At 37.2% G+C, this 24167-nt stretch overlaps 1 protein-coding gene across 1 annotated transcript in view; it reads right to left on the bottom strand.

Annotated features, from left to right (window-relative positions):
- The window catches only part of NUBPL (nucleotide binding protein like), an 84210-nt gene that overhangs the window by 34194 nt on the left and 25849 nt on the right, over positions 1-24167 (bottom strand). Inside the window, exons 5-7 of the mRNA XM_027878798.1 lie at positions 19095-19134; positions 18914-19004; positions 642-735 (exon numbers count right to left, since the gene is read on the bottom strand). Of these exons, the coding sequence (XP_027734599.1) occupies positions 642-735; positions 18914-19004; positions 19095-19134 (225 nt within the window). The remainder of the gene's footprint in view (positions 1-641; positions 736-18913; positions 19005-19094; positions 19135-24167) is intronic.

Genomic DNA, 24167 nt, shown 5'->3' with positions numbered 1-24167 from the left:
AGCTACTGATGCCTCAGAGCTTTTATGATTTTCTTTAGCTTTTTGTAGATTTCAGAAGTAGTTGTGTAGTAAATGTAGATTTTAATGTAGCTGTATAATATTCCACCCTTTAGCACAGTAGTTTACATTTACCCAACCCTACTACCCCATTTCATATCAAACCCCTCTAAATTCCTTTAGCGTGTTTAGTCTTCTTTTCAAGGTAGAATTGTAGAAAACCACCTCTGTTTAAGAACATCATACCCTAGGCCTGAACAACAAGATACCACGACAGATAAAAGCAACCTTCAAGCCCAGAACTTTGGAGGAGCTCCAAGGACTGTACATGCTGGGAAGAAGATGAAGATGAGGAAGATTCCAAAGAGCCCAGACCCAGTTCCCGAAGGGGTGTGTCAGGGGCAGAACTGGGTAGAACCAGGGGAGGGATAAATCTGGGATTGGATGGACCTTATTATAAAGTCATGGAACCACTGCCTGAGTGTGCACGTGTCATGTGTATTCCCTTGGCCTGATTAAATGGCCTGCTCTTTTTATCCTATATACTAAATTGGCGTGGAGTTTTTTTCTACATGGTCTCTTTAGGTTACACTACCAAACTTAACTACCTTCAAATCTCTGAAACAGTCAAGCAACACACATACCTGCAACTGGAATATTCTGTGATACTGAGAGCTGTACATCTCCAGTCCCAGGTGGCATGTCAATTACTAAATAATCCAGTTGACCCCAGTCAACCTAGAAGACAACAATAAAAATGTATATGAAGATTTAAGTGCTTTTATTTAAGGTATTTTGTGTTTTAGTGCAGTCCTTGTTTCCTCTAACGTACAAAAAGTGAACCCAGGACACCTCAAAAAAATAGTACTCCAATGCCCTCTTAGGCACCCTTTCAGCACAGGATCAAACAGGAACGTGCCAAACTAGAGCACTGTGTTTTACATGTTCCCTCAAGTGTTATTTCAACAGCAAAAAAACCATCAACATTTCGCCAGTCCCCTAGTTATTATCATGGAGTATTAGACCCTGTCGGGGCAACACTCATTCCTTTTCATTCAGTTCTTGTATGATGGATGATCTTCTAGGGAAGCACATGCGATGTGAAATCCCAGTGTGCACTCCAGTGAGAAATGGAATTTTTCAAGGCAGACTAATGAAGATGGAAGATTTCAGAGCACTTATAAGAAAAGGGGGATGGGGAAGGATAGTTGCAAATTCTAACTTTAAATGTCTAAATTAGGGAGTCTCAGGCACACCTCCCTTTCCTCATTTTCTATACAAAGGCTTCAGGAACACTAAATGGTGTCTAAGATAGTCACACTAAAAAGGAAATGCCACTTATGTCAACCATGGCGATTACTGCACTTTACTTTTTCCCATTTAATACTGATCTAGGTCATTTATATTATCTATATTTTGTCAACAAAAATTACATATGCCTGGCAGATTTCTAAAAGCAATTAGCATTCATAATTATTTTGGGACTACATAACCCTAAAGAAAGATTATGTATATGTGCAAAAATACACATACTGAAACAATCATGGGATAGAGAATCCAGTTCATCTAAACAAAAGTCTTTTACTTTTTCTTAACTAATCTTGCATGCTTATAATGCCAGATAAATGCCAGCACTTATGAATGCCTCCTTTTCCAGTAAAAATTACTTTGCTCACCTGAAGGCATGAACTTCAAATTTCTATGTTTCCTAATTAAAAATAAACAATTATATAGATGTTAAAAAGTAGTGTTTACAACATGAGTAAATCCACATTCCCTGAAGATTCACAACTAAACACACAGACCTTCTATAAGTAAACTTCATAAATCTCAATATGCAAACCAGGATCTTTCACAATAACCACAACTATTTTGAAAGACTAGGTAGGTATAGACAGTTTTAGCTTTGAAAAAGGACTAAATCAAAGTACTTTCCTTCCCTATGTCTTCATGAAGGCTGGTCCTGGCATCTTTTGTTAAGTCCAAATTTACAAGTACAGTAATCATACACTCCTTCCTTAAATGCTTCTATAGAGTACTATGAGCAAACTGGATTTTTGTTTTCTGCCTTGCAGCAAGATGCAGTCTGGAAACACAACTATGAGTGGCAGAGCACTGCTATTATTCTGACACAGTTTCTAATAACTTTGTCTGCCAAAAACACTTGGTTCTCAGATATATGCTTGGAAAAAAAACTTGGATGTTGATTATTTTTCATCCCTTTTCTCCATGAGCTCAAATTCAAGTCCTTTTAGGTACAGCACTGCCTCATAGAGTAGTAGAAGACAATCCAAATCCCATTCTTTATCAAAGGTAACTGGAATGAAAAATAACCACACTGTTTTTTTCCCCCAAGCTAAAAGCTGTCTGGTTCTGCATATACTTACTGGTCCTAACTTCAAGCTAGCTCCTCTCATTAAACAAAGTGACTTTCTGGGCTTGGCCTAGAGCCATTTTTTTTTCACTCTTAATAGAGGTTTTGCTCCTCCAACCTCTTCAAGCATTAGTTTTCTCATAAGGTTCCATGTGATCCTCCAAAAATACCAAGCATTACAGTTTCCCAAAGAAAATACCTAGACCTATTCTGCTACTTTGTGCAACACTAATGCAGATGACCTCAAACACCAGTGCTCAAAACCTTTTTTTTTTTTTTTGGAACACAAATTACTGCTCAAAAAGTTATGAGTTTACCACACACAGTAGAACAGGAGAAAGGGTAAAGAAATCAGAGGACCCCAGAGCTTTCTGCCTCCAGCTTCCCTAATAAGTGACCCCATAACATCCAGCATGTGCTTTCTGGACTGTCCTACGAGTAGTGATTTTTAATAAAGTTATAAACCTTTGGAAACAGATGTTAATAATGGAATCTTCAGCACATGGTGAATCTCATGACAAATCTCATTGCTAGGCAACAGGAAAAATACTCTGTTAACACATAGTGCAATTAAATTATAATACTTTATTTAATTTATGGTACTGCAAACATCTTAATTCACATATTTTCTTTAAATTCATGGATTGAAAAAAAGAAATGAACTGTCTATCAAATGATAGATATTGTAATACTTATAAATTTCAGCACAGAAAAATGGAGAAGCTACACCACTCCCCCAGCAGCAGTGAAGAGGATGTCTTGACATTGTGCAGAGTAAGAAGATGACAGGCTTTCATCACACAAGTTCAGAAAAGGCCCCAGTAAAGATGCCAAAGTGCACAAGTATTGAGTATATGAGAGAACTACCCTCTACCAACCTCTCTGAGTCATGCCACTGCTGTGGAGCTGGTGAAAGTCAGCACACTAGACTAGAAAACCATTCCTCATTAAAACTAACCTTGCTTTTTATTTTGGATGTAGTCAAGTAGTTATCCTCGCAATTTCATTTTCTTCTTTTTCATTTGTAATTCAGGGCAAGAAGGGAGAGCTGCATTACAACAATACAGCCAATTTCTGGAAAGAACTGAGCTAGTGTTTATGCCCACTACTGAGCAGTATCCTTTGGACATATGGATTTACTTAGGTTGGGAATTCTGCATTTCCTCTTATTCGCTTCTACTCTGCAAGGAGAAGATGAGGAACACTGTGACAGAGTTCAGTTGCTCCTCCATTACCCTCCCATAGAAATAGAGCAGTATGAAAATCTTCTATTAAACAAATTATTTAATGTAATTTGGATAATTTGTTATAGAAGTGTACATTTCATTTAATGGGAAGTGAAATTCCGGGTCTGTTACTAATTTCAGCATATGAGAAAAAACCAGGGGAAAGATATTTTAAATTAAACTTAGAACCGGAACATAAAACCAGAGGACTGGCTTTTTGAAATCTACTATAGCCATTTATTCAACATCAGTAAAATGGAAAGCATAATCAGGCTGTGATATAAAACATTAATTTGAATGCAAATCCTGTTTACATACAACAAATTTACCAAATCAGAACCACTAGTCCTCACGTTCTCAATCAGTTCCAAGAAGTGTGTCTGTATGCAAATGTGGTAAATGAGCTCAGATTAACAGCACATTACAGCAAATGAGTTTGCTTTGCAAGCAATAGGTGGACAGCACCTACAAAACCCTGCCTTGGAGCATCTGAAATCTGTCAGCACCTTTGAATGTACAGAGCTGTTAATATCTTTGCCCCTCTAATGTATATAGTATGTAAAACATTTCAAGCCATAGAAATGTAATTGCATTTTCCTTAAGTATAGCATTCATCTTTTTTAAAAAAGGTTCAACTTGACATTTATTGTTAAGCAATGTAATTAAGTGCCATGTGCTTCTGTGTATTTTCCCTTGCTCAGAAACACCATGAATTCTTCTATGTAAATTACTTTAATCAATCATTCTGTTTACATGACAATCCATAATCAAAACACCAGATACTGCATTTTGAGTAAGGGTTCCAAATAGCAAGTTAAACCCAAGGTAAAGCATAGAGAGAGATGACATGTCTACTGAGGAATGAAGCCTGAGTATCCTCAGTGCATGAGGCAGAAATGATGGAATACTAGCACAGAAGAGAAATTGCTACTTGTGACTTTGAAATAATACTGTTGTTTCGTTGTTTAGTAAATAACAGAAAACATTATTTACTTGTTCTTATTAAGAGGAATACACACAGAGTTTCAATCAAGCATTATGCAGGTGCAAACTTGGCAGCAGCCAGCCAAACTCGGAACAGAAATACATCAAGAGCTATGCTGCAGGCAGCTTAAGGTCTGTTTCTGCCAGATCTGTCCTCCTAACTGCTTCATGTGCATATAAATGATTTAATAGTGCCAAACAGGTGAACAAACTAAAGGTAAGAAATTATGTTCTTAAATGAAGATTTATATAACTGCTCACATGTATTTATAAATAAGATAAAACATTTCTTGAAAATAAAAAGCACATATTTTAAAAAAAACAACAAACATGTATTTTAAAATACTTCCTTGAAAAATTACTAAAAGATTCTGCTTAAACGTACATGGACATTGGGAACAAGTAACTAGCTTCACAAGGTAAGAAAACAGATAATTTAGGAATAGTACAATGACACATGGCATTTTAATCAAAGTTTTTTTATTTATTTTCACAAGTATTTGATAAAGAAAGAAGACATTCCCCAAACACAAACCAGAAAATTTTTAGTCCCTATGGAAACTTTCTCTTTAGTAGTATCATAACAGGATACGCCACGGTGCTTAACACAACTCGACACTTTCTGAACAAAGACAACTGTCCCTTTGACTTGTCCTCTGATGCTTAACTGATCTCAAAGCCTTGCAATCTAACACCATGAAAAACAGACGCACTGCAACAGTTCAGATTCCCTCTACGGTATTTCTGAGCAGTCTGTTCTGCCAGCTTCAGAGAGAAATCGAGGTGAAGCAGAAGAAGAGTTTGCTACAAAGATCTGCATAGGGAGAAGGAAATCCTCCTGTTCATTCTCAATATAGACTAAACGTAACTTTTAGAAATAAGCATCTCGGAAGAATGCCAGAGTTCTGTTCAACTCAACAACTAAAACAGAAACTGGCCTCCTCCTCTTCCTCCCTGATGGCTTTTAATAATGTTAAGAACTGAAGGAAAATGCAGTAACCTGAAGTTTCTGTCTTTATTTGCATAACCCATGCAACTAAAAAACTGCCAGAAGACAACAATACAGAGGTTATGTTCTGCAGGGCCTTCCAGGAGATAGAGAGAAGGCACTCAACACCAAGCTTCTTCAGAAAGCCCAGTCAACATCGTGTCAGCTTGAAGGGAAGATGAACATAGCTGTGGGGCAGTCTGGAACGTCTATAAGAGTCTGGGGAAAATCTCTGGGGATGACCGAAAAGCAATAGTTCTGATAGAAACTGTATCAGCTCTACCATGTATAAAAGGCTCTTCCACTAGGTTCAAGCTGTAACTACAAAGAGTTTTTGTGATTCCTGTGATTCTCATTTCCCAGGGTTTATTCTCTAAAAGATGACAGCTTGAGAGGAAAACTTCTATTATGCATTCAGTTTTGAGACTGATCACTGGTCCGCTGCTCTCTCTACCCTTGACCCACAGTCTGCACTACATAATCTGCAGAAACTTTTCTTCAGAAATACACTTTTTTTTTCCAGGTTCTACAATACAGAACTGTCTGTAGTTCAGCTACTGTGACAGAACATCAGGAAACCAAATCAGAAGTGGGCTAGCATCCCATCATCTAATTAAACCAATCACCAGGTTGATACAGCAATGTTACACATCAATTAAGCTACAGATTCTCTTTGAGTTCTCCTTACTAATACACAAAGGCAAAATCACTGCTTAGCTATCAAACCCCAAGCCAACAACACATTTTTCAGGCAGTATTATCAGGACTCAAATTAAGCTCATAAAACTTATATAAGGTGTCTGATTCAGATTTTCCCTACAACAACAACAGAAGGAAATACTACAAGTGTTGGCAACAAATACCAAAAGGGAGAAGCATATTAAGTCCACTCTCTACATATATTTCAGCCTATGTTTCTAGAATGATGTCAAAAGCTGATATATAATTTAAGACTGAATGCTTAAGTTATGCAATGGAAAGCAATGTGCCTAAATTTCTTCACAAGGTATTTAACTTCCTTAAGCTTTAGTTCATATTCTGGTACAATTAAAAGAAATTATCAATTCCTTACTGGAGCACCAACAGACTGTTACAGGTACCATTTCATGCCCACCATTGAGACATTGACTTTACATTAGAGCTTAAACTAAAAATTATTAGATTAAAAAAGGTCAGAAAACTCTGTTTCTCAAACACAGTGTACAACACTTTTTTGTACAGAAAAGGGAACTTCCAGAGAGGCCAGTCTAAGGCCTTCTGAAAAAGGATTACTCATAAAAATAACATGATAGATGTTATTCAAGTCACAAATGCTGCTGAAGGAAACCCTCCAATATTACCATAAATAGTGCAAGAAAACCTGAAATAGAATCAATTATATGTAGACAACTGAACTGATGCCAAAAGATAGTAAATCTCAATGTAGAAGATTGGTCTTCTGCTGGTAAGAAGTTATCGGGTCTCAAAGTAAGTAGCCTTAGGGTGAAACATTAATTTTCAACAATAAAATGTTGATTTTCCTTTTTTTTTAAATAACTTGTTTTTCACAAATATGGATAAAGATTCGTCCTCCAAAATTTCTGTACTTAAATTCACAAGCATATCCTCCTCAGTCATGGCATTCAAAACAGTCTCCACCCTGAAAATTAAACCAGCATGGGAGAGCATGCTTGAATTAACTCAGAGCACAACAATCAATTTCAACAAGAACTAACAATAATACTGCACAAAATACAGAATCTTTTAACTATACAGGAAGATTTGAGAGGATGACAGACTGTGAACAAAGAATGTAAACAGGAGCACATGTGAGAGCCAGTAGAGCAGATTCATGACCATGTGAACTCCGATTGTGAAGTTGGTATATGTTCTCTATTCACAATAACAAAAAAATTGCCTTTAGGTCAGAAAGGAGTGAGAAAAATTGCATATACATTGTCCTCGCAAAGAGTGGAACACAAAGTGCATTAAAGACACCGACAAGACGTAAAAATGAAAATAAATAAATTTTAAAATTGTACACATTTTGCAGTCACACACATACCAGCCACAATTTAAAGATGTGTTGAATGTCTTATTCCTAAAGTATTAACAGCATTTACTACAAATTAGACAACAGATAATCTGTGAAAGCATCACATATAGATTGCCAAAATATTTGCTGTGCCTACAGAACCATGCTTTTGCATTCACCAGTGTCCTCAGTTATGAATCCGCAATAACGAAGTGTTACTTGTATTCTAAACCCAATTAAAATAATTTGCTGAATGTGCTGATACCATGAGTTTCAGGGACCTATAGTGATTACTGCCAAGCAAGGGACAGTCTTCATATTTTCGTTCACTTCCTAGGCTTTTTATTTACCTCCAGTTCTTATTTAATGGGTTTTACACAGAATAAGCTGAAAAAGTACTTTAAATAGGTATCCACTTTAGTTGCATAGTAAGAGCTGTATTCCAAAAGCAGCATTCTGCTAGGAGAACATAATCCTTCTTTTAAAAGATACTATTGATGGAGCAAAACACGCTAAGAGGAGAAACATCTTTTGCAGCTTCATAAATTGTACAAAAAAGGAGGTTTTTTTCTTTGTTAGGGAGGGGGAGAGGGGGGAAAAAACCCAAGACACCAATCTCTGGTACCTTAAGCACAATTACTTTACGTTTGTGTCAATCACTTGGGATGTGAGAAATAATCACTTTCTACAAAGAATACTGGTACAAACCCTGCTGCTATTCTTGGATATCTGCAGTTATTTTCTGGGAGCAAAAGAGATATGGGAGGATAGTTTCAGTGAAGGATCAATCTGTCAGCTCCCAACAGTCAGAATGCAAGCTGTATTATTAAAAAGAAAAAAAAACACCTCTGTGCAATCAGTTAAATATATATATAAATTCAATATTCATTTTAAAAAGCTGTTTATACAATTATATTGATTGTTATATACTATGCAAAATTAGTGTGCAATGGTAAGCAATTCATCAATGTTCAATCAGTGTTCAAGGATGGAGAAGTTCCACTTTTGTTTTGATCAAAAAGATGAAAAAGAAAGGCTGAAAAATGGGAAAAAAACATGCCTAAAAAGCTGCTTTGGTGAGCTCCATCTGCACACTAAGAAGTGACCCTTTCTGCACAATCTCCATTGAGCAGAAAATTTCAAACCATTTGGGATACACACACATTTGTGAGAAAAGAGCAAGTCATACAAGCCAAATTTAGCAGGCATGCTCTAAATGCACCTGCCACTGGTAACACTGAATCCAACACAAAGGTTAGAACTTGCGGCCATCAAAAAATGAAAGACTCAAACCAAAAGCAAAATCACAAAGCCTGTGGTTCTGCTGTTATAATTGCTGCTGTTTAATATCATAATTAGACATGAGAGAACCTATCTATGAACAGCAAGATGTGAGTTTTAATTTCCCAAGCAGGTGGCAACCGTATAAGCAAGAATGTAAAAGCCACAGAAGTAATCAGGACCCTACATAAGGCCAGTAGGTGAGGTGTTCACTTGGAAAGCTAAAACTTCAGATAACTGTTCCTCCTCTGTGTCTCTAGTTCTGGCCCCAGGACTCTTGTATCCCCAGATGTAGTTCTGGTTCGGCTTACGACTGCCGCGTCTGATTTCAAGGCACTCTCCTGGGCCGCCTTAAATGCTAAACTGAGAAAGTACTAAACTTTCAGCCTTCACGTCCAGGCTTCCAAGACTGTTATTGTGAATAGAGAAAAAGCCCGTGAGGTTAAACTGAAAGAAAGGTCTTAGCACCTAAAAGAAGATGCTTAATTTCAGCTTTAAATCTCCACTACACACAGCTGTCCAAGTAAGGTCACATTTAGGTGCAGAGAAAAAGTAAGACACAGCCCATAGGATTTTCCTACATCTGTAGTACTGTTCACTTCCAGTTTATGAACCTACCACCATTGACTTACACCACTAATATCTAAACTTTAACACTCCAAGATACAGCACCTATCTGCTAAGGCACTGCCAAAGAGTCTGATGGTACCTCCAGAAGGGCAAAGTAACCCCCCAGTAGCACTGGGAATGATAAATGATGTATTCTTACCACACAAGGTATGCAGTGGCTCCAGGCTAGGCTTTGGTTTAACTTTTCATTCCTGCAGGCAGGGCACCTACGTCTTAGGCACAGCAGAGCAATGCCCATGTCCCTTTTGCATCTAAGAAAAGTAAGGGAAAGTAAAAGAGTGGCATCAGGTGTCTTCTATTATGTGAAAAAGTTGACATAAATAATGGAAGTTTCATCTAGAAAAGAAAACAAGCAATGCCTGCTCTTTTCCTAGGCCCTCTACCACCAGTATTCCTATTTAGCAAACACTTCAGATCATGCTTAAGTCACCACTTTCTAAGAAAGAAGTTGGTGTCACTAAGGCACAAAATTCAGCTCTTTGTTGCAGAGAAACCTTAAACCTCAAAACAGTTTCCTTTAAAACCTCAAGGGGAAAAAGAAAAGAAACAAGAGAAAAGAATAAAAAGAAAAAAACAAATCTAGCCCCAGCACAGCCATTTTGAGACACCACGAGCTCTCTGCCATTTCTTCCGGTCTAGTCAATGAACCCAGCCAAACAGTTGCATGTTTTGCATTCGTTTTGTTTTATGCAAAGGAGGGCATACACATGCATACCTGTGTAATCTATGCAAGAGAGGAGACAGGAAGCAGAGTAAAGAAAATACTCACAAATCGAAGCCTGTTCCTGCAGCAGCAGTAACTGCACAGCCATAGCCATGACAGCTGACGGACCAGTCCAAGAAATGTTTGCTGTAAATACATTCTCACTGTGTTCTTAGGCCTTTTTTTTTTTTTGCCTTTTTATTAATCCTCAAAGACAGTTAAAATACATTTATTGTAAACACTTCCAGTACAGCAGTAAGATGTTGCTAATGGGTTTGTGATTTTCTGACTTTCCTAACACTTTATTTTATGATTGTCAATTCCTTTCAGAGACTATAATGCCTTTTCATATCAGCGCTAACGCAAGCCAATAAAGCAACAGGGGTCCATACAGATCCTGCTTCATTAAGGGAAAAAAGACAAGATAACAGGTTCTGTAGCTTGAAACAGTTGGAAACAAAAAGAATCAAGACCATATTTGTTCAGTCACACCTACCTCAAAACATACAGGAACACTCAAGCCAAAGAGTGACAATAGGAATACTCTGACTGGGGGGCAGAGGGGTGGAAAAAAGGAGATTCTTATCATCTCCCACACATCTGACTGCAGCACATCTCTGCATCAAAAAAAAGTACATCATTTCCCTTAAACATGTACATGGTGATTGGGACTGGTTAAGGCTGCTCTCTCTGGACGAACAGGACCTTTCAAGGTGATTATTAGCATTTTAGCATATTAGCAAATTAGTGATGATTATAAAAATTCCTATAACAGGCTTTTCTAAACACCAACATCACAGCTGAAGCACGGTGTAGAAATTAGAGTAAGGTTTCCATTGCTTTCAGTGAGTTCTGAAGGAGAAGAAACTAATCTATTTGTCCTTTAGTCTTAGCAAAATAAATATAAAAAAAAATGAGTATAAGAATTTTTAAAAACATTCTTTCATAAGGTATGAGTAGGTCCTCAGCTTATCTTGCTCTTGAAACAGTTTCCTCAATTTCACCTATAAAACAAGGGATGCAAATTGACCTTCCTTGTTTAAAATGAAAGTTTATTAAAGACTTGAGAAAAAAAAAAAATCTCACAAGTATTCAGAGTTATTATTTACCATCTGCCAGCTGTAGATGCAGTCTTAGCAGCATATTAAAGTTAGCACTGAAGGTTCAGTGTCTTTCCTCTTTTCAAAATATCTCCAATACAAATACATAGTTCTTAGGTGTAGGGATGAAATGTCTGGATCTTTTAATTCTTGTACTTTGGATCACAAAAATAAAAATGGAAAAGCATTCCAACTCCCTACGATGCAACTGCTCTCATTGTCCTGAAGAACAGTGATGTCTCAACATTTCCCCTCCCCTTAACGGTAAGGTGGCAGACTTTAGCCTGAACTAACAAGCTCTATGTCCATCTCAGCCTAAGGCAACTCATAACAGATGAAATAAACAGTAGAAATATTTCTGTAATTGCTGAAATGCTGGCAAATTTTTCACTGTGTGACACCTGGTGAGACTACTGTATTTCAGAATTATGCACTGCAAATATAAACACAGCTTTGTGGTTTATAATATAAGCACAGCTTTGTTTAGCTCAATGAAATGCAAACTGCAAATAACCTGCTACTGACTATCTGCCTCAATTCCTCAATTACTTGCAGATTGGGTAAATATATAAATATTGTAAAACATATCAATTTTGAAATTAGTAAATATCCTAAGATGGAACACGTTGCCAAAACACAAAATATAAAAAAAGGAGAACAATATTAATCTGCATTAAGCATATACACTTCTGGTACATATACTCTGTGGATACACAAATGAGCGTCTGCAGACTCTTAAATGTGTATTAAAAGACTAACAGATTACAAAAGCTTGAAAAACAAAGTTATTCATGTTTCTGACCCCCTTTGCTACAATTTCCCACTGCAGCATCTCACTACTTTCCTGTCTTGAGAATTTAGTGTCATAATTAATTTGGCAAGTTAAATGCCTTCAATGCTGATCTCTTGATAGAGCACCCTTCCTACACCAGAAAGTGTTAAAATCCATACTAAAAAAAATAATCATCTGGCTTCACTGCAGAGCGCTTTCTTCCCTTGCTCTTTACATTTACAATGAGAATAATTTTCAGCATTGATTCACTATTACTATTCTGGGCATCCTTTCAATTCATGTAAAATATAGCTACAAAAAATCAGAGCCATCAACTTGTTATTGTTGACTTCCTCCTGATCCAATACGTGCCATTCTCAACTAAATCCCATTTCACTACTCCCTCTCATCCACCAGTACACTCTCTCACTAATTTTATACTGCTGAGACACAGTTTTTTGCCCACACTAATAATGCTTTCCTCTTTGACATTTACCATGTAAGTGACAAAACACAGTAAAATTGGAACTGTCTGCCAATTTGCTCAAGAATGGATCTGAAGCATAACAAGTTTTTGCTATCCTTAAAATCCAAGGCTTCCACCTATTATCTTAAGGCACTCCCAAAGAGTATGTAGGTAAATCCAGGAGAGAAAAATAATCCCTCAGTACCACTGGGAATGAAAAGTGATGTATTCCCACCGCTCCAGGTATGCAGTAGCTCCAGCCTAGGCTTTGGTTTAACTTTCCATTCCTGCAAAGCAGGGCATCTGCCTCTTAGGCACTGCAATACTCAGTGCAGCAATACCAATGTCCCCTTTTGCATCTAACCTACATCTGCTAGAAAGGAAAAACAGACTCTTTTATTAGTGAAAAAGAATAAAAGAATGGCATTAGGTCTCTCCTGTAGCCCATATTTGAAATTTTCCATTTAAGGAAATACCACCAGTATTCCTGTTTAGAAAACACTTAAAAACGTGCTAGCCTTCAAATTCATTTCTCCAGACTCCACTCCTGAAATCATTCCTGCTTGCCTTTCTTCTAAAAAGAAAATTTGTCCCCAGATCCACACATGCAACCTCTCCAATTTAAATGGTGGAGAGAAGAATGCCAATAACTACATGTACCGGCATTAGTTGCTACTGTTCTCAGTAGCAACAGCACATAAAAATTTACTAACTAGTATTTCAAACGAAACCAGTATTGAACAACTGTAATTTCCTCTATAGAGATGAGTCACTTCAGACTGATCAAAAACTCACAACAATATAGCCTCCATAGTCTTTGCTCTCCAAGAATTAAATACAACTACTGTTTCCAAGTTAATTTAATCCCAAATCTTTAAACATAAATTTTTAGTGTTCCATTCACTCAACTGTTGTTTTTATGGCAGCTTTCTCAGAGAGGTTCTTGAAATATCCCAGACCTCACAACACTTCAAAGATAATTTATCTACCTATCCACATCTTCCCTAGTCCCTATAACATATGTGTGCTGGTTCTGGCTGCTGTAATTTTTTTCACAGTGACAACATGGTACTCTACAACTACTTGTGTATGATAACTGAGCATCAGAGAATTATGCAACAAAAAAGGTCTAAGTACATATATGTATACTCACATACTCCCCTATATAAATGCTACCATCACTACCTCTGGCAGGTACAGCAATTCTCTCAGCAGAGGACAGCTTCAGAAAGAAAGCAGCACACAATCCTCATTTCTAGCCAAATTTTCAAAATTATGTTAAAATGAAATAATCATATAAACTTAAAGTATTCTTAAAGGACAAGGCTGGATCTTCGGACTACACCCCTATTCAGTTTTGGGTTGAGCTAATAAAATAATTTTGATTCTTTTTCTGCTGAATTCATGGGTTTCAACATGAATCTGCAGGGGATAAAGCCTGTCCATGCTTTAAAGCGCAAGGCTCCACTTCCTTTTGTTCACATGCAACTGCTCTGCATTGGATGTTTTAGGTAATTTGCTTTCTGCTAACTTCCTTGTATTCTTTCCTTCCTCATTATATCCCTCCCAGTGAAACTTTGTTTTATTTTAATTTTCTTTCAATACATAGTAAATAGTAATTCAATACTAAAACAGACGTACGAAAGAGGTGCTAAAGGAAGCAACAAGAAAGAGATGGAGGAATTACAATTAGATCAGTATTTTAGGGACTCATTAGAATTGAGCTATTCCAGGAAAAGTTTCATAATCTTTCTTGGGAAAACATGTTCTTCCTTATCAGGTAAATTGAAAGAACCTTTAGAATCCACAATACACTTAACAGCACTGAGGCTCTACTTTATAGCTATAATACACCAAGGATGTTGTCAATGCACAGAATATTCTGGATACTCCCGAGAAGCATGATAAGGAAGAAATACAAGAGTCCTGTCACGTAAGATCTGACTAGCCTGCAAAAACATAGGTTAAAACGTCATGTCAGGGTACAAAATCCTTTTAAGGATGTTCATCAACCCAAGATTCCTGTCTTGAATAGAGACCAGATTTTTGAGCTAGTTCCAAGGGGACTGTTTGCACCAAACAGAATCACTGATATCTATAATCCATGTTGTACAGGCAACGCTTGTTCCACTAGTGATACGAGTATATCTACTGATATGTCAGAGATACAAGGAGAACACTACACAGTAAAATATGCAGTTGTACTTTACCTGTAGTCCCATTTTTATTTGATTTTTTTGATAGGAAAAGCAGACTTGTCTGTTGGATATTGATTTTTATTTTTACTTCTCTGATGAGATTTCAACTCAGTAACACACATAGAATAAGACAGGGGGTTCAAGATCAGAGAAACGAACAGTTGCTAACTTTCATATTAAAAGTTTTACTGATTACTCCCTAAATGAGAGCCCCCTCACTCCCCATTTGTATTCCTACTATGACTACAGCAGCTACCAAACTGGTAGCCAACATAGCTCCACTTCCTCATTCCCAACCTTTTGGCAGAATAATTGTCACAATATACTGCAAGGCATACAGCAGGATTGTGCCTGCACCCCTCTAATTGCTCCTCTGCCACTGACCTGTCAAGATGTCCTCAGAAAGAAATGCAAATGGTGCTAGAAAACTCACCATACAGACTGTATAGGGCAGTGGTAATGACTATTTGAAATCCTTGTCACAAAAGCAGTTCAAATCAGAGAACAAGTTTTGCTTGCCTTCTTGTCTTTTTTTTTTTTTCTGTAATAATCTTTATATTTCTAAGGTTCTTAGCTGTCTACTTGATACTTATTTCAACAGAGCTTTTCAGACACATTACTGTTCAAGTACACGCTTTAGGTGACTCAAAAAAATTCTACTTTTACTGTACTTAGCCTAAGGTTAATCACTTCCACAACAAATACACCAAGACGATGCATTTTGAGGTATCTTGTTTAATCTGAACCCAATAACTTAACACTGAATCAAGACACACAGGGAATGAACAAGTGCTAAATGGGGCTAGACAAAAGAGTAGGCAGCTTCTGAAGTGTATATGAAGTGAAAACTGAACAGAAAAAGCTCAGTGCTATAGATGACACTGGAGAACAATCAAAACCTCCTTACCTGGGCTTATATTATGCCTTTTGAGAAAAGAACAACCTTTTAAAATTTAAGTAAACAAAAAAATACTCTTTTCTATCTCACCTACAGGCAAGAAAGATTCAAAGGAAGTGATAACAGAGGTGAAAGAATTTTTACATGAAGGTGACAGGGAAATAAGAAAAGGTAAAACCCAGGTAAGCGACAAAGATCACCCTGCAGTGTAAATGGGCCTACAGTACGTCTAATTACGTTAACAAAGAAGTCACTTCTTAGATACAACAAAATTTTGGATAATTTCAAGGCATGTAAACTAGAAATAATTTTTATGGATATAATTATGAATATGTTTATACAGATCAAACGTTCTATTACTGTTCCTAATTCACTTCTGCTACAGATGAAAAATAGTTTCCTTACATATTTCTTGTTCTTTCAACAACTTAAAATCATCACTGTCCTTCTTTTCTATTGATCAATACTTTTGTTATAGAAGCAATATGCTACATATTTTCATTTACATACTAATTTGACACACGTACATCAATATACAGGTAGCGTATGTACTATAGTATTCTAAACTGTTAATTCCATTTTGTATTATAAAGTATATTTCCTTCAAATTGTACTGAAGGAAAATCGTATGACGTGTTCCAGAAAACCACCTTCGCTCACGAGATACGGATTACCAGAGAAACACCAAGCACTACTTTGGGTCTTCAACACTATTGCCTGTTATCCACCAGTCTGACACCACACCACAAACAAGACCCAAGGTACCTTCTCTGATTAGACATGTTGCAAGAGGAGAGCCTACATTTTAAAAGTCTTTTCAGTTTTATCTGAAAAGTGACGTACAACCTGGCCACATGCAAGTAGAAGTGACATGGGACAATAATGAGGTTGGACTCCAGACTATGCTGAAAAGCCATTCATGCACCAAGGAAGGACAGATATACATGTATTACAAAGAGTGACGTTACATGCAGTAAGTACATAAGAAAGTATAACGTATATATGTAACAAATATATTTTCTGAAGTAACAATTCCAGAAATTTAATTAAGTTCCAAGTATAAGAAAAGCATTTAAATACTCATTACAGGCAAAGATCAATTATGAGTCAACAAGTCCTCATAAATGAATTTGGAAACTGACCACTTCAAATGCTTTACTGCAGTATCTGAAGTATGATAAACTCTGGAAAACAGATTTGTTCATATGGAAAAAACCGAACAAGCATCCAAAGTTATTTTCAGAGTGAACACATAGTCTTGATGCTCTTAAATAAAAAATCTCTCTACCACCTAACAATAAAATACCAAGAATTATTCTAACACAGAAGTCTGGGAATCTCTGTGTTTTCTATCTGCCTGAATTAATTATTTTAAGAATTTAATATTTTATCAGCTTGCCTGAATGCACAGGGGCCCCTTACACTTATATTATCCTGCAAATCTAGATTAGGGAGCTAATTTAAATGGTTTCTATGCAGCTAAGGAGACAAAGCAGCTATTTCTTAAGAATATGCTTTTAGGAAGTTAAATACAAGCTGAAGTTTATCTTATTCTTAGAAGCAACTTTATCCTGTCAAACAAAAGTTAACAGCTAAGACCAACCAGAACAGATAAAAAGAAAATAAGAAAAATTTTCCAAGTCCCTAACAAATCACAAAACTACTAGTATAAAATGGAATGACAGTATTTTCAAAAGCATCATTATATGCTGTTGTTCTCTCTTGTTTAGGTGTCCAAGGTTATAAAACTATTGGTCCTACAGTTAACCTCTTGTTGAGATTGACTAGTAACTATGTCAGAAGGGAGAGTACAGCTTTTGAAAACAAAATAGCATGTCTTAGGCTGGAAAATGCAGTATTTTTTTTCTAAAAACCACCTGTACATCTGATAGACCTTCTGGGTCTCCCTGTGATCTGTGAGCTTCTTTCTTTGAAGGAGTAGATTCAAACAACTTTTTCCAACACAACTTTAAGACTGTCCTGGTCATTGTACAGAAGCAAAATGCATGTGGGAAGAAATTTAGCTGTAAAGCCTTCTTCTTTCAGAACCCAGGTTCCACTCTCAGGCAAATCAGCAATGCCCTGAGCATTAATGGACTCGTCTCATTCCCACAGCATGGTCAGACAGCATGTATCTGCATCACTGGTTGCTAGGGAGCCACAAGCTCATTACACAGCGTCATCCAAACCCTCCACAAAAATGATGGCACAGGCTTCCCCTCTGGGGATACCACTGACTGAAATAAGGGTACTGGAGTGCCTGCCAGCCTTCAGTCTCTCAGGGCACAGCATGCCAATACAGCAGCTGCTAACTTCAGCTCTACCTTCGAGGCTTTCTATTTTTGTGAGCCTGGCCAGTGCAATGCAACACACAAAGAGGTCAGAACAGCCTTCCACAGCTGTTGCCATGCATACCCCTTACTTTTAGAGGCCAATTCTAGACGAAGATGTTCCTCCTGAAATTTTGGCTTTTCTGACTAGAGCAATGAGTGCCACCATTCTAAAATCCACGTTAGAGGAGAATTCCACAAAAATGGGAAAAGGCTGAAAAAAATATTCCTTTCAGTTGTTAAGGGAACGTAAGATTTGGAGGCATTAAAAGAAGACATATAGAAACCTTGTGATCTCCAAGCTGGATACATCAGATCTCTAAAATGCATGTCAGCTGTGAACAATCTGGGTCACTTCAAACCCTAAACACACAACCTTAACGCATTTTTTCAGCTGTTTGTCTCATTAGCTCTTCACAGCTCTATTCACAATAAAAGAAAAAAAATCTGTCAAAAAATAAAAAAGTCACCCTGCTTCTATATGCCAGAAAATGTATTAACTAACAATCTATCTGCATTTCCCTCTACTTGTCACATGTCAAATGCCATCCAAGAATTCTTAGTGTTGGTGAATTAACAAGCACATAAGGGAATACAGCTGTAGATGTGCACAGACACCTATACATTCAAGTCCTGATGCAACTTCAAAATGCCTTTTTTTTTCACACATAAAGAAACACAAAAAGGAATGAGAAAGCAGGCAAATTGGGGTAATTCACTCATCAAACCCATGTAAAAACAGCTCTATTTGAAGGGGATAGGTAAATGCAAAAGTATCAACTTTCCTTCTTACCAGAAGTTAAGAGTAAATTCTTAAGAATTTATGAAGACCAAGATACAAAAATGCTCACCACTAACATATGAAATAATGTCATGGACACTTATGCGTCAGTTAAAAGTATCTTAAAATAACTGATGAGTCTGAAACATAAATATGTACTTAAGTCCTTACCTGTCTCAGTAATTTTTCAACCGCTGACATTACCATGAGCCCTCTCCACACAACCGGGGCAGTCTCTTCTATCAAGAAACCCATAGACATGCTGAAACAACAAAGTAAAAACTTAAGCTTTCCAGCACAATATCAAGTACATCTGAAAAGAAGCTTGATTTAAATTAAAACATATGCTCACCATGCGATTCCATAGTTCTTAAGGGGCCTCATTAGATTTTCTAAAACAGAAGCAAAAAAGGGTTTGTGGTTTTTTGAAGGGGAGTCGGTTTGGGGTTTTTTTTAAAGAAATATGCTTACACATTGTTTTATCTTTTAAGGGCAGTTTTTCCTCCCTACTTAAACAGTTGTCTGTTTTTCCCTCTCATCCCTTCAGTATACATTTACTTATTCTCTACCAGAATCTGACTCCACTTTTACTTAGGTTGTTACATTTTACTGATACCATTCATCTTTTGCCAGAATAACAATTTATTTGCCCATAATACAATGTCACTTTGTGCTGCCAAAACCAATTTGATCTGTTTTTATGAAATTCCCATACTGTGAAGCATAAATTCCCTATTAAGCAGCCATCTACTTCTGCAATACTTCACTAAAAGCTGAGTCATTTATATCAGAACAAAATCAAAGACATGATGGGATTTTAAATATTTTTTTTAAACTATGTTATTCATCAATCTCATGAATCAGAAAAACAGTCCCATTAACACTCTAGAGTTTCAGGGAATTCAGCTCCTTCTGTATAGTCTGCTTTGGAACCCAGAGTAGAGATACTAAATAAAGCCACCCCTAAATTACACATTGTCACCAGCTCAGGGAAAGAAGCTCTGGATTTCTTCAGGCTGGTAGCAGTCTGCAGGACTTCTAAAATTTCTGTAGGACAAAAGATGCTTATTTGAATATTGCAGAGGTAATGTCCTTGTCCTGCTTCATATTCCTATGCTCTCCAGTGTCAAGAATAAAAATGAGGGAGGAAATGCTGTAATTGTACTGCTGGTAAAGGGGCAAGCAAGCAGAAAGTAAACAAAAAGAAAGAGCATTCAAAACAAAACCTTGCAGAGGCCAAAACTCCTCTTTATAGTCTCTGCCATCTAATTCCACACCTTATCTCAAAATGGCACACACACACATACAAAAGAACAAAAGGAATTTTATTTGGTCTAGCTGATGTTTTTTAAGAGCATGCACAGACAGGAATCAGCAGAAAATAGAAATAATACTTTAAGTAATAAAAAATATATTATTTTGACAGAAACCTTTTATGCACCCAAAGTAAAATACATAGACTAAAATAAAAACAATGTGAATGTAATGCAGTGCATTCAAAGCTGAACTCAAAATTCAGAAAAAATAATAACCAAAAGCACGCAAATTAAACAGCTAAACTCTATAGATGAAAGCTTTCAAGCAATCAAGTAAGTGGGCATTCAAGCCATGTAATTTTGTAGAAATACGGTTGAAAATAAATTGGATGTTTTGATTTACAGATCAAAAAGAACAAAATAGGAAGCTAAACAAATCACTTGCATGACTGTTGCATTCAGAAATGAGTATGGAACTATTATTGGAAAAGAGATTGGCTTGGACTGGTACACTGTACCGGTGCATTGAGCTCTTCTTGACTTGTGCAGCGTTTCAGTGTTTAGTCAGGGTTTCTTTTGGTGGCATTATGCTGTCTAACCAAATTTCTAGGAACCACAGTCTTACTTCTCCCCCTGAAGTAAGACAGTTTTGTTATGAAGAGGTTAATGACATTTGAACTTCAGCCTAGAGCCATCTCTAGGCACTGCTTTGGTGTCCTTATAAAGAACATACACATCGCCACAAGTTAGAAATATCGAGAGAAATGACTATGTATTTACCAGAGAGGGTTTCAAAAAAAGTAAGAGGAAAAAAGTATCTGCAAGAGTATATATCATTGCAGATTCACAGTCTCCTTCACTTTTTACCATGAAATAGGGACAATTTTAAGACAAAACAAATTAAAACAAAAAGGGGAGGCCAATCTTTGATGCTCAGCACATGAGGACCAGGAACTGGAGAGTAAGATGAATGGAAAAACTACATTTATTCTGGAAAGTTCACCAAAATACTAAGCCACTTCTCAGTTCAATCCAACTGCTCTACACAATGTCAGCCAAATATCCAGAGGCTAACATCTCAACATCCACTACCTGCACGGACCATTTCTTCTGCAGAGAGACCACGTACACAGGCTAATCTCACACACGTTCAGAGATCTCCCTTGCCCTTCACTTTGGTGGGAGTTTTGGTCTCCTGTTTTACAGAAGAGTTGCTGTGAGTAGACAAACACTGACCTACAGAGCAACCAAAGTTTTCTAGTTTTTACCCTTCCAATTCTCTCCCCATCACTCTGAGGCAGAGTGAGCCAGCAGCTACGTTGTGCTCAGTTGCATATCAGGGTTAAACCACAAGGAGCCACTTCAATTCTTGGCTTAGTTTTCAGAAGAGGTCTGTTGACGGATACATTAGAGCAAGCAAAAGCTTACATTCGGTCTTATATCATAAGGCAAGTAAAGATAATTATTCCAGAATGCTCCTCCTTAGGAAGCACTATACTGTTTAAGAAAAGCAAAGGTAGATCATTAAATATTAATATAGTGGATCATGTAACATCCTTGCAGAGATATTTTGAGCTCACTGACTCAGCGAGCACTAAAGCAGAGGAGCTGCTTTGAGTTTTCAAGAGTCTGAACTACGGGGTAGGTTGGGATTTTTTAATCATTTCAAAGACCAAAAAAACATCTGGAACATGAGAGGAGAACACGAGAAGCTCAGATTTTCCTCCCTATTAAATATTTCCTATTATACTCAGTTATTTTTGGAACTTGCCACTATAATGCAAGATCAGAGACTTTCTAGAATTCTTTCTAGTAATTGTTTTATTTAATCTTTGTCTTCAATAAATCTTAATATTCAAAGTCACCAGTCTGTGCTAACTGGATTTTGGTCTTTAAGCAGCAAAGTTGCTGCTTTTAAGTTCTTCTAGCTTCAATAGCTAAATCTATGAAAAAGTAGAACACTTGCACTATTTTCCAGTTAAAAATATCCTACTGACCTTTGCATGTACATTTCCAAATGTTTCCAAAGACACTACCAACACCGAAGTTTTGCCGGCATAGACACTGCTGCAAGCTCCAGGCTATGCTCTGAATGTGAATGTTTCCTGATTCTTAATTTTTATACAAGCCCTGTTCCCATACTACCCATGCACCTATAATGAATATTTCTACCTAACAACATGCTTCTAAGATGGCAAATTATTATCTCATTTACAGATGATGGAATCAAGATTATTCAAGAATCCTATGGATCTGGAGACCTATGTTGTGTTCCCCAGGTCACCTACTCTAACAGAGCCACAGTTCAACTTGAAGCATTTCCAGTGTTGGAAAGCATGCAATGAACAATTAATAAACATCTAGGAGAACTGAACAGTCTGGGTGCATTGCTGAACTTACATATTTTCACTTGAAACTCCCAAATGCATCTAAAAGAATTTAAACTTTAAAAAGCAAACTGAGGTACAAACAGTATGCAACAGAAAAGGCTTAGAAAGTTACACTACCTATTGCTCATAATATCTAAGTCTCTGAATAACATTTTAGCAGCATTTAAAGCAGCAGCTTTAAAAGCATATTTCTGAACTGCTCAGAAGTTTAGGTACTCCATCTTTTATAGTATCTTATTTAAATAAAACCCATACTGTAACTCCTCTGCATATGTTTATCAGAATTTGAGCAAGCTTATACTTCTTCACAGTTTACACAAAAGCTACAGGTTCTGCTGCTGTTTGCACAGCTCACCATTAGCTGGGTTTTCCTGACAAATTACTATTTCCCACCTCCCCACATCTTGGTGACAACAGAAGACGTCTGGCACAGTGAAACACACGGCCAACACGCCAGTCAGAGAGACACTGCAGAGCAGCCTGGGTTCCGGTACGTCAACCCAGATTATCTGACACAAACTCAATGTGCCATACATACAGACAAGCTGCAATAGGTTCTCAGCATGGTCACTTATAAGAACTCAAAAAATTTTGCATCATCTGGATTTTAACTGCGTACAATTTCATGCTGCAGTGACTACAGGATACCATCACAATCTAACTTAGGACTTCAACACACACAGCATACATCCAACATAGTAATTCTCACACGGCTGTCTCTACATACCAGTATAAGGAACTTATTTGCTGTTTATTTTGAAAGTCACCTCCCAAGGTCAACATTCTGTAATGGAAGGATCCAGGTTCCAGCCAAGGACACAAGGGCTTCAGACTATATAGGCTTTCCAGTATCAGGAATGGGAAAGAAGTAAGGAAGGAGTGGGAAAGAAGGAGGGAAAGGAAGGGGGAAAGGGAAGAAACATTGGACAAGAGTAACAAAATGTGTGAGCTTTACTTGTGTAAATACAGATGTCTCCTGCCACTCTGGATGCCTTAGGGAGCTGAGATCTGTACAGGGCTAGCAGATTTGGCAGAGGGTATAGGCAAAGCCATACCTTCTGAAGGAGCAGAGAGACACCAGACACCATACTCCACTAGCAGTACTAGTTTCCTAAGCAAAGACAACTGAATTCCACTCTCAGTGTGGTAAAGAAGAAAGAAATGCAGCAGAGGGAAAGGGAATGAATAGCAACAGGCCCCCAGGGTATCCTGCAATAAAACACAGAGACACCAATCTGTGTCAGAGAGTAAAGGATGCTGTCACCAAAAGGTTAGTCAAAGTCACAAATTTTAAATCTTTGTTTTAACTGCTTGTGCCAGAAGTCCAGAATATTCTACGGTAAGTGACAGACTAATTGAGATTTCAAGCTTGATTTCACACTGTTAGAAGTTTATTTGCAGGATTGCCCCAGAAATGCTGCAATTGGTATTTTAAGCTTGAAGAGCTCCACACAAGGAAGGCTGTGATTGCCCATTACATTCTGGACTAACAGTGTTATCTAACCATGAACACATCACAAATACTTAACCAAAGTAAACTAGTAATGAGATTTTAAACAGACTTTCCATGCTCGCTGTTCAATTTCAATAAACATACACATACTGAAATGCAGCTTTTCCCAAAAGATTTGGTTCTCATATTTACAGAGTATACCAGTCCCATTACCTGAGCAGGTTTTCAACTTTTTTTTTTCTCCTGAAAGACTGCAGAGAAAACAAAGCTCTGTAAAAGCTTTTTCATTAACAGAACAGTTTTGCAGATATGACTTCATCAGTCCT

Source organism: Empidonax traillii, unplaced genomic scaffold, assembly GCF_003031625.1.
Source record: "Empidonax traillii isolate 1590-97213 ecotype Southwest subspecies unplaced genomic scaffold, ASM303162v1 scaffold45:size3623477, whole genome shotgun sequence".
Lineage (NCBI taxonomy): Eukaryota > Metazoa > Chordata > Aves > Passeriformes > Tyrannidae > Empidonax > Empidonax traillii.
Note: the sequence above shows the minus strand (reverse complement) of the source record. Positions and strands in the feature narration are given on the sequence as shown.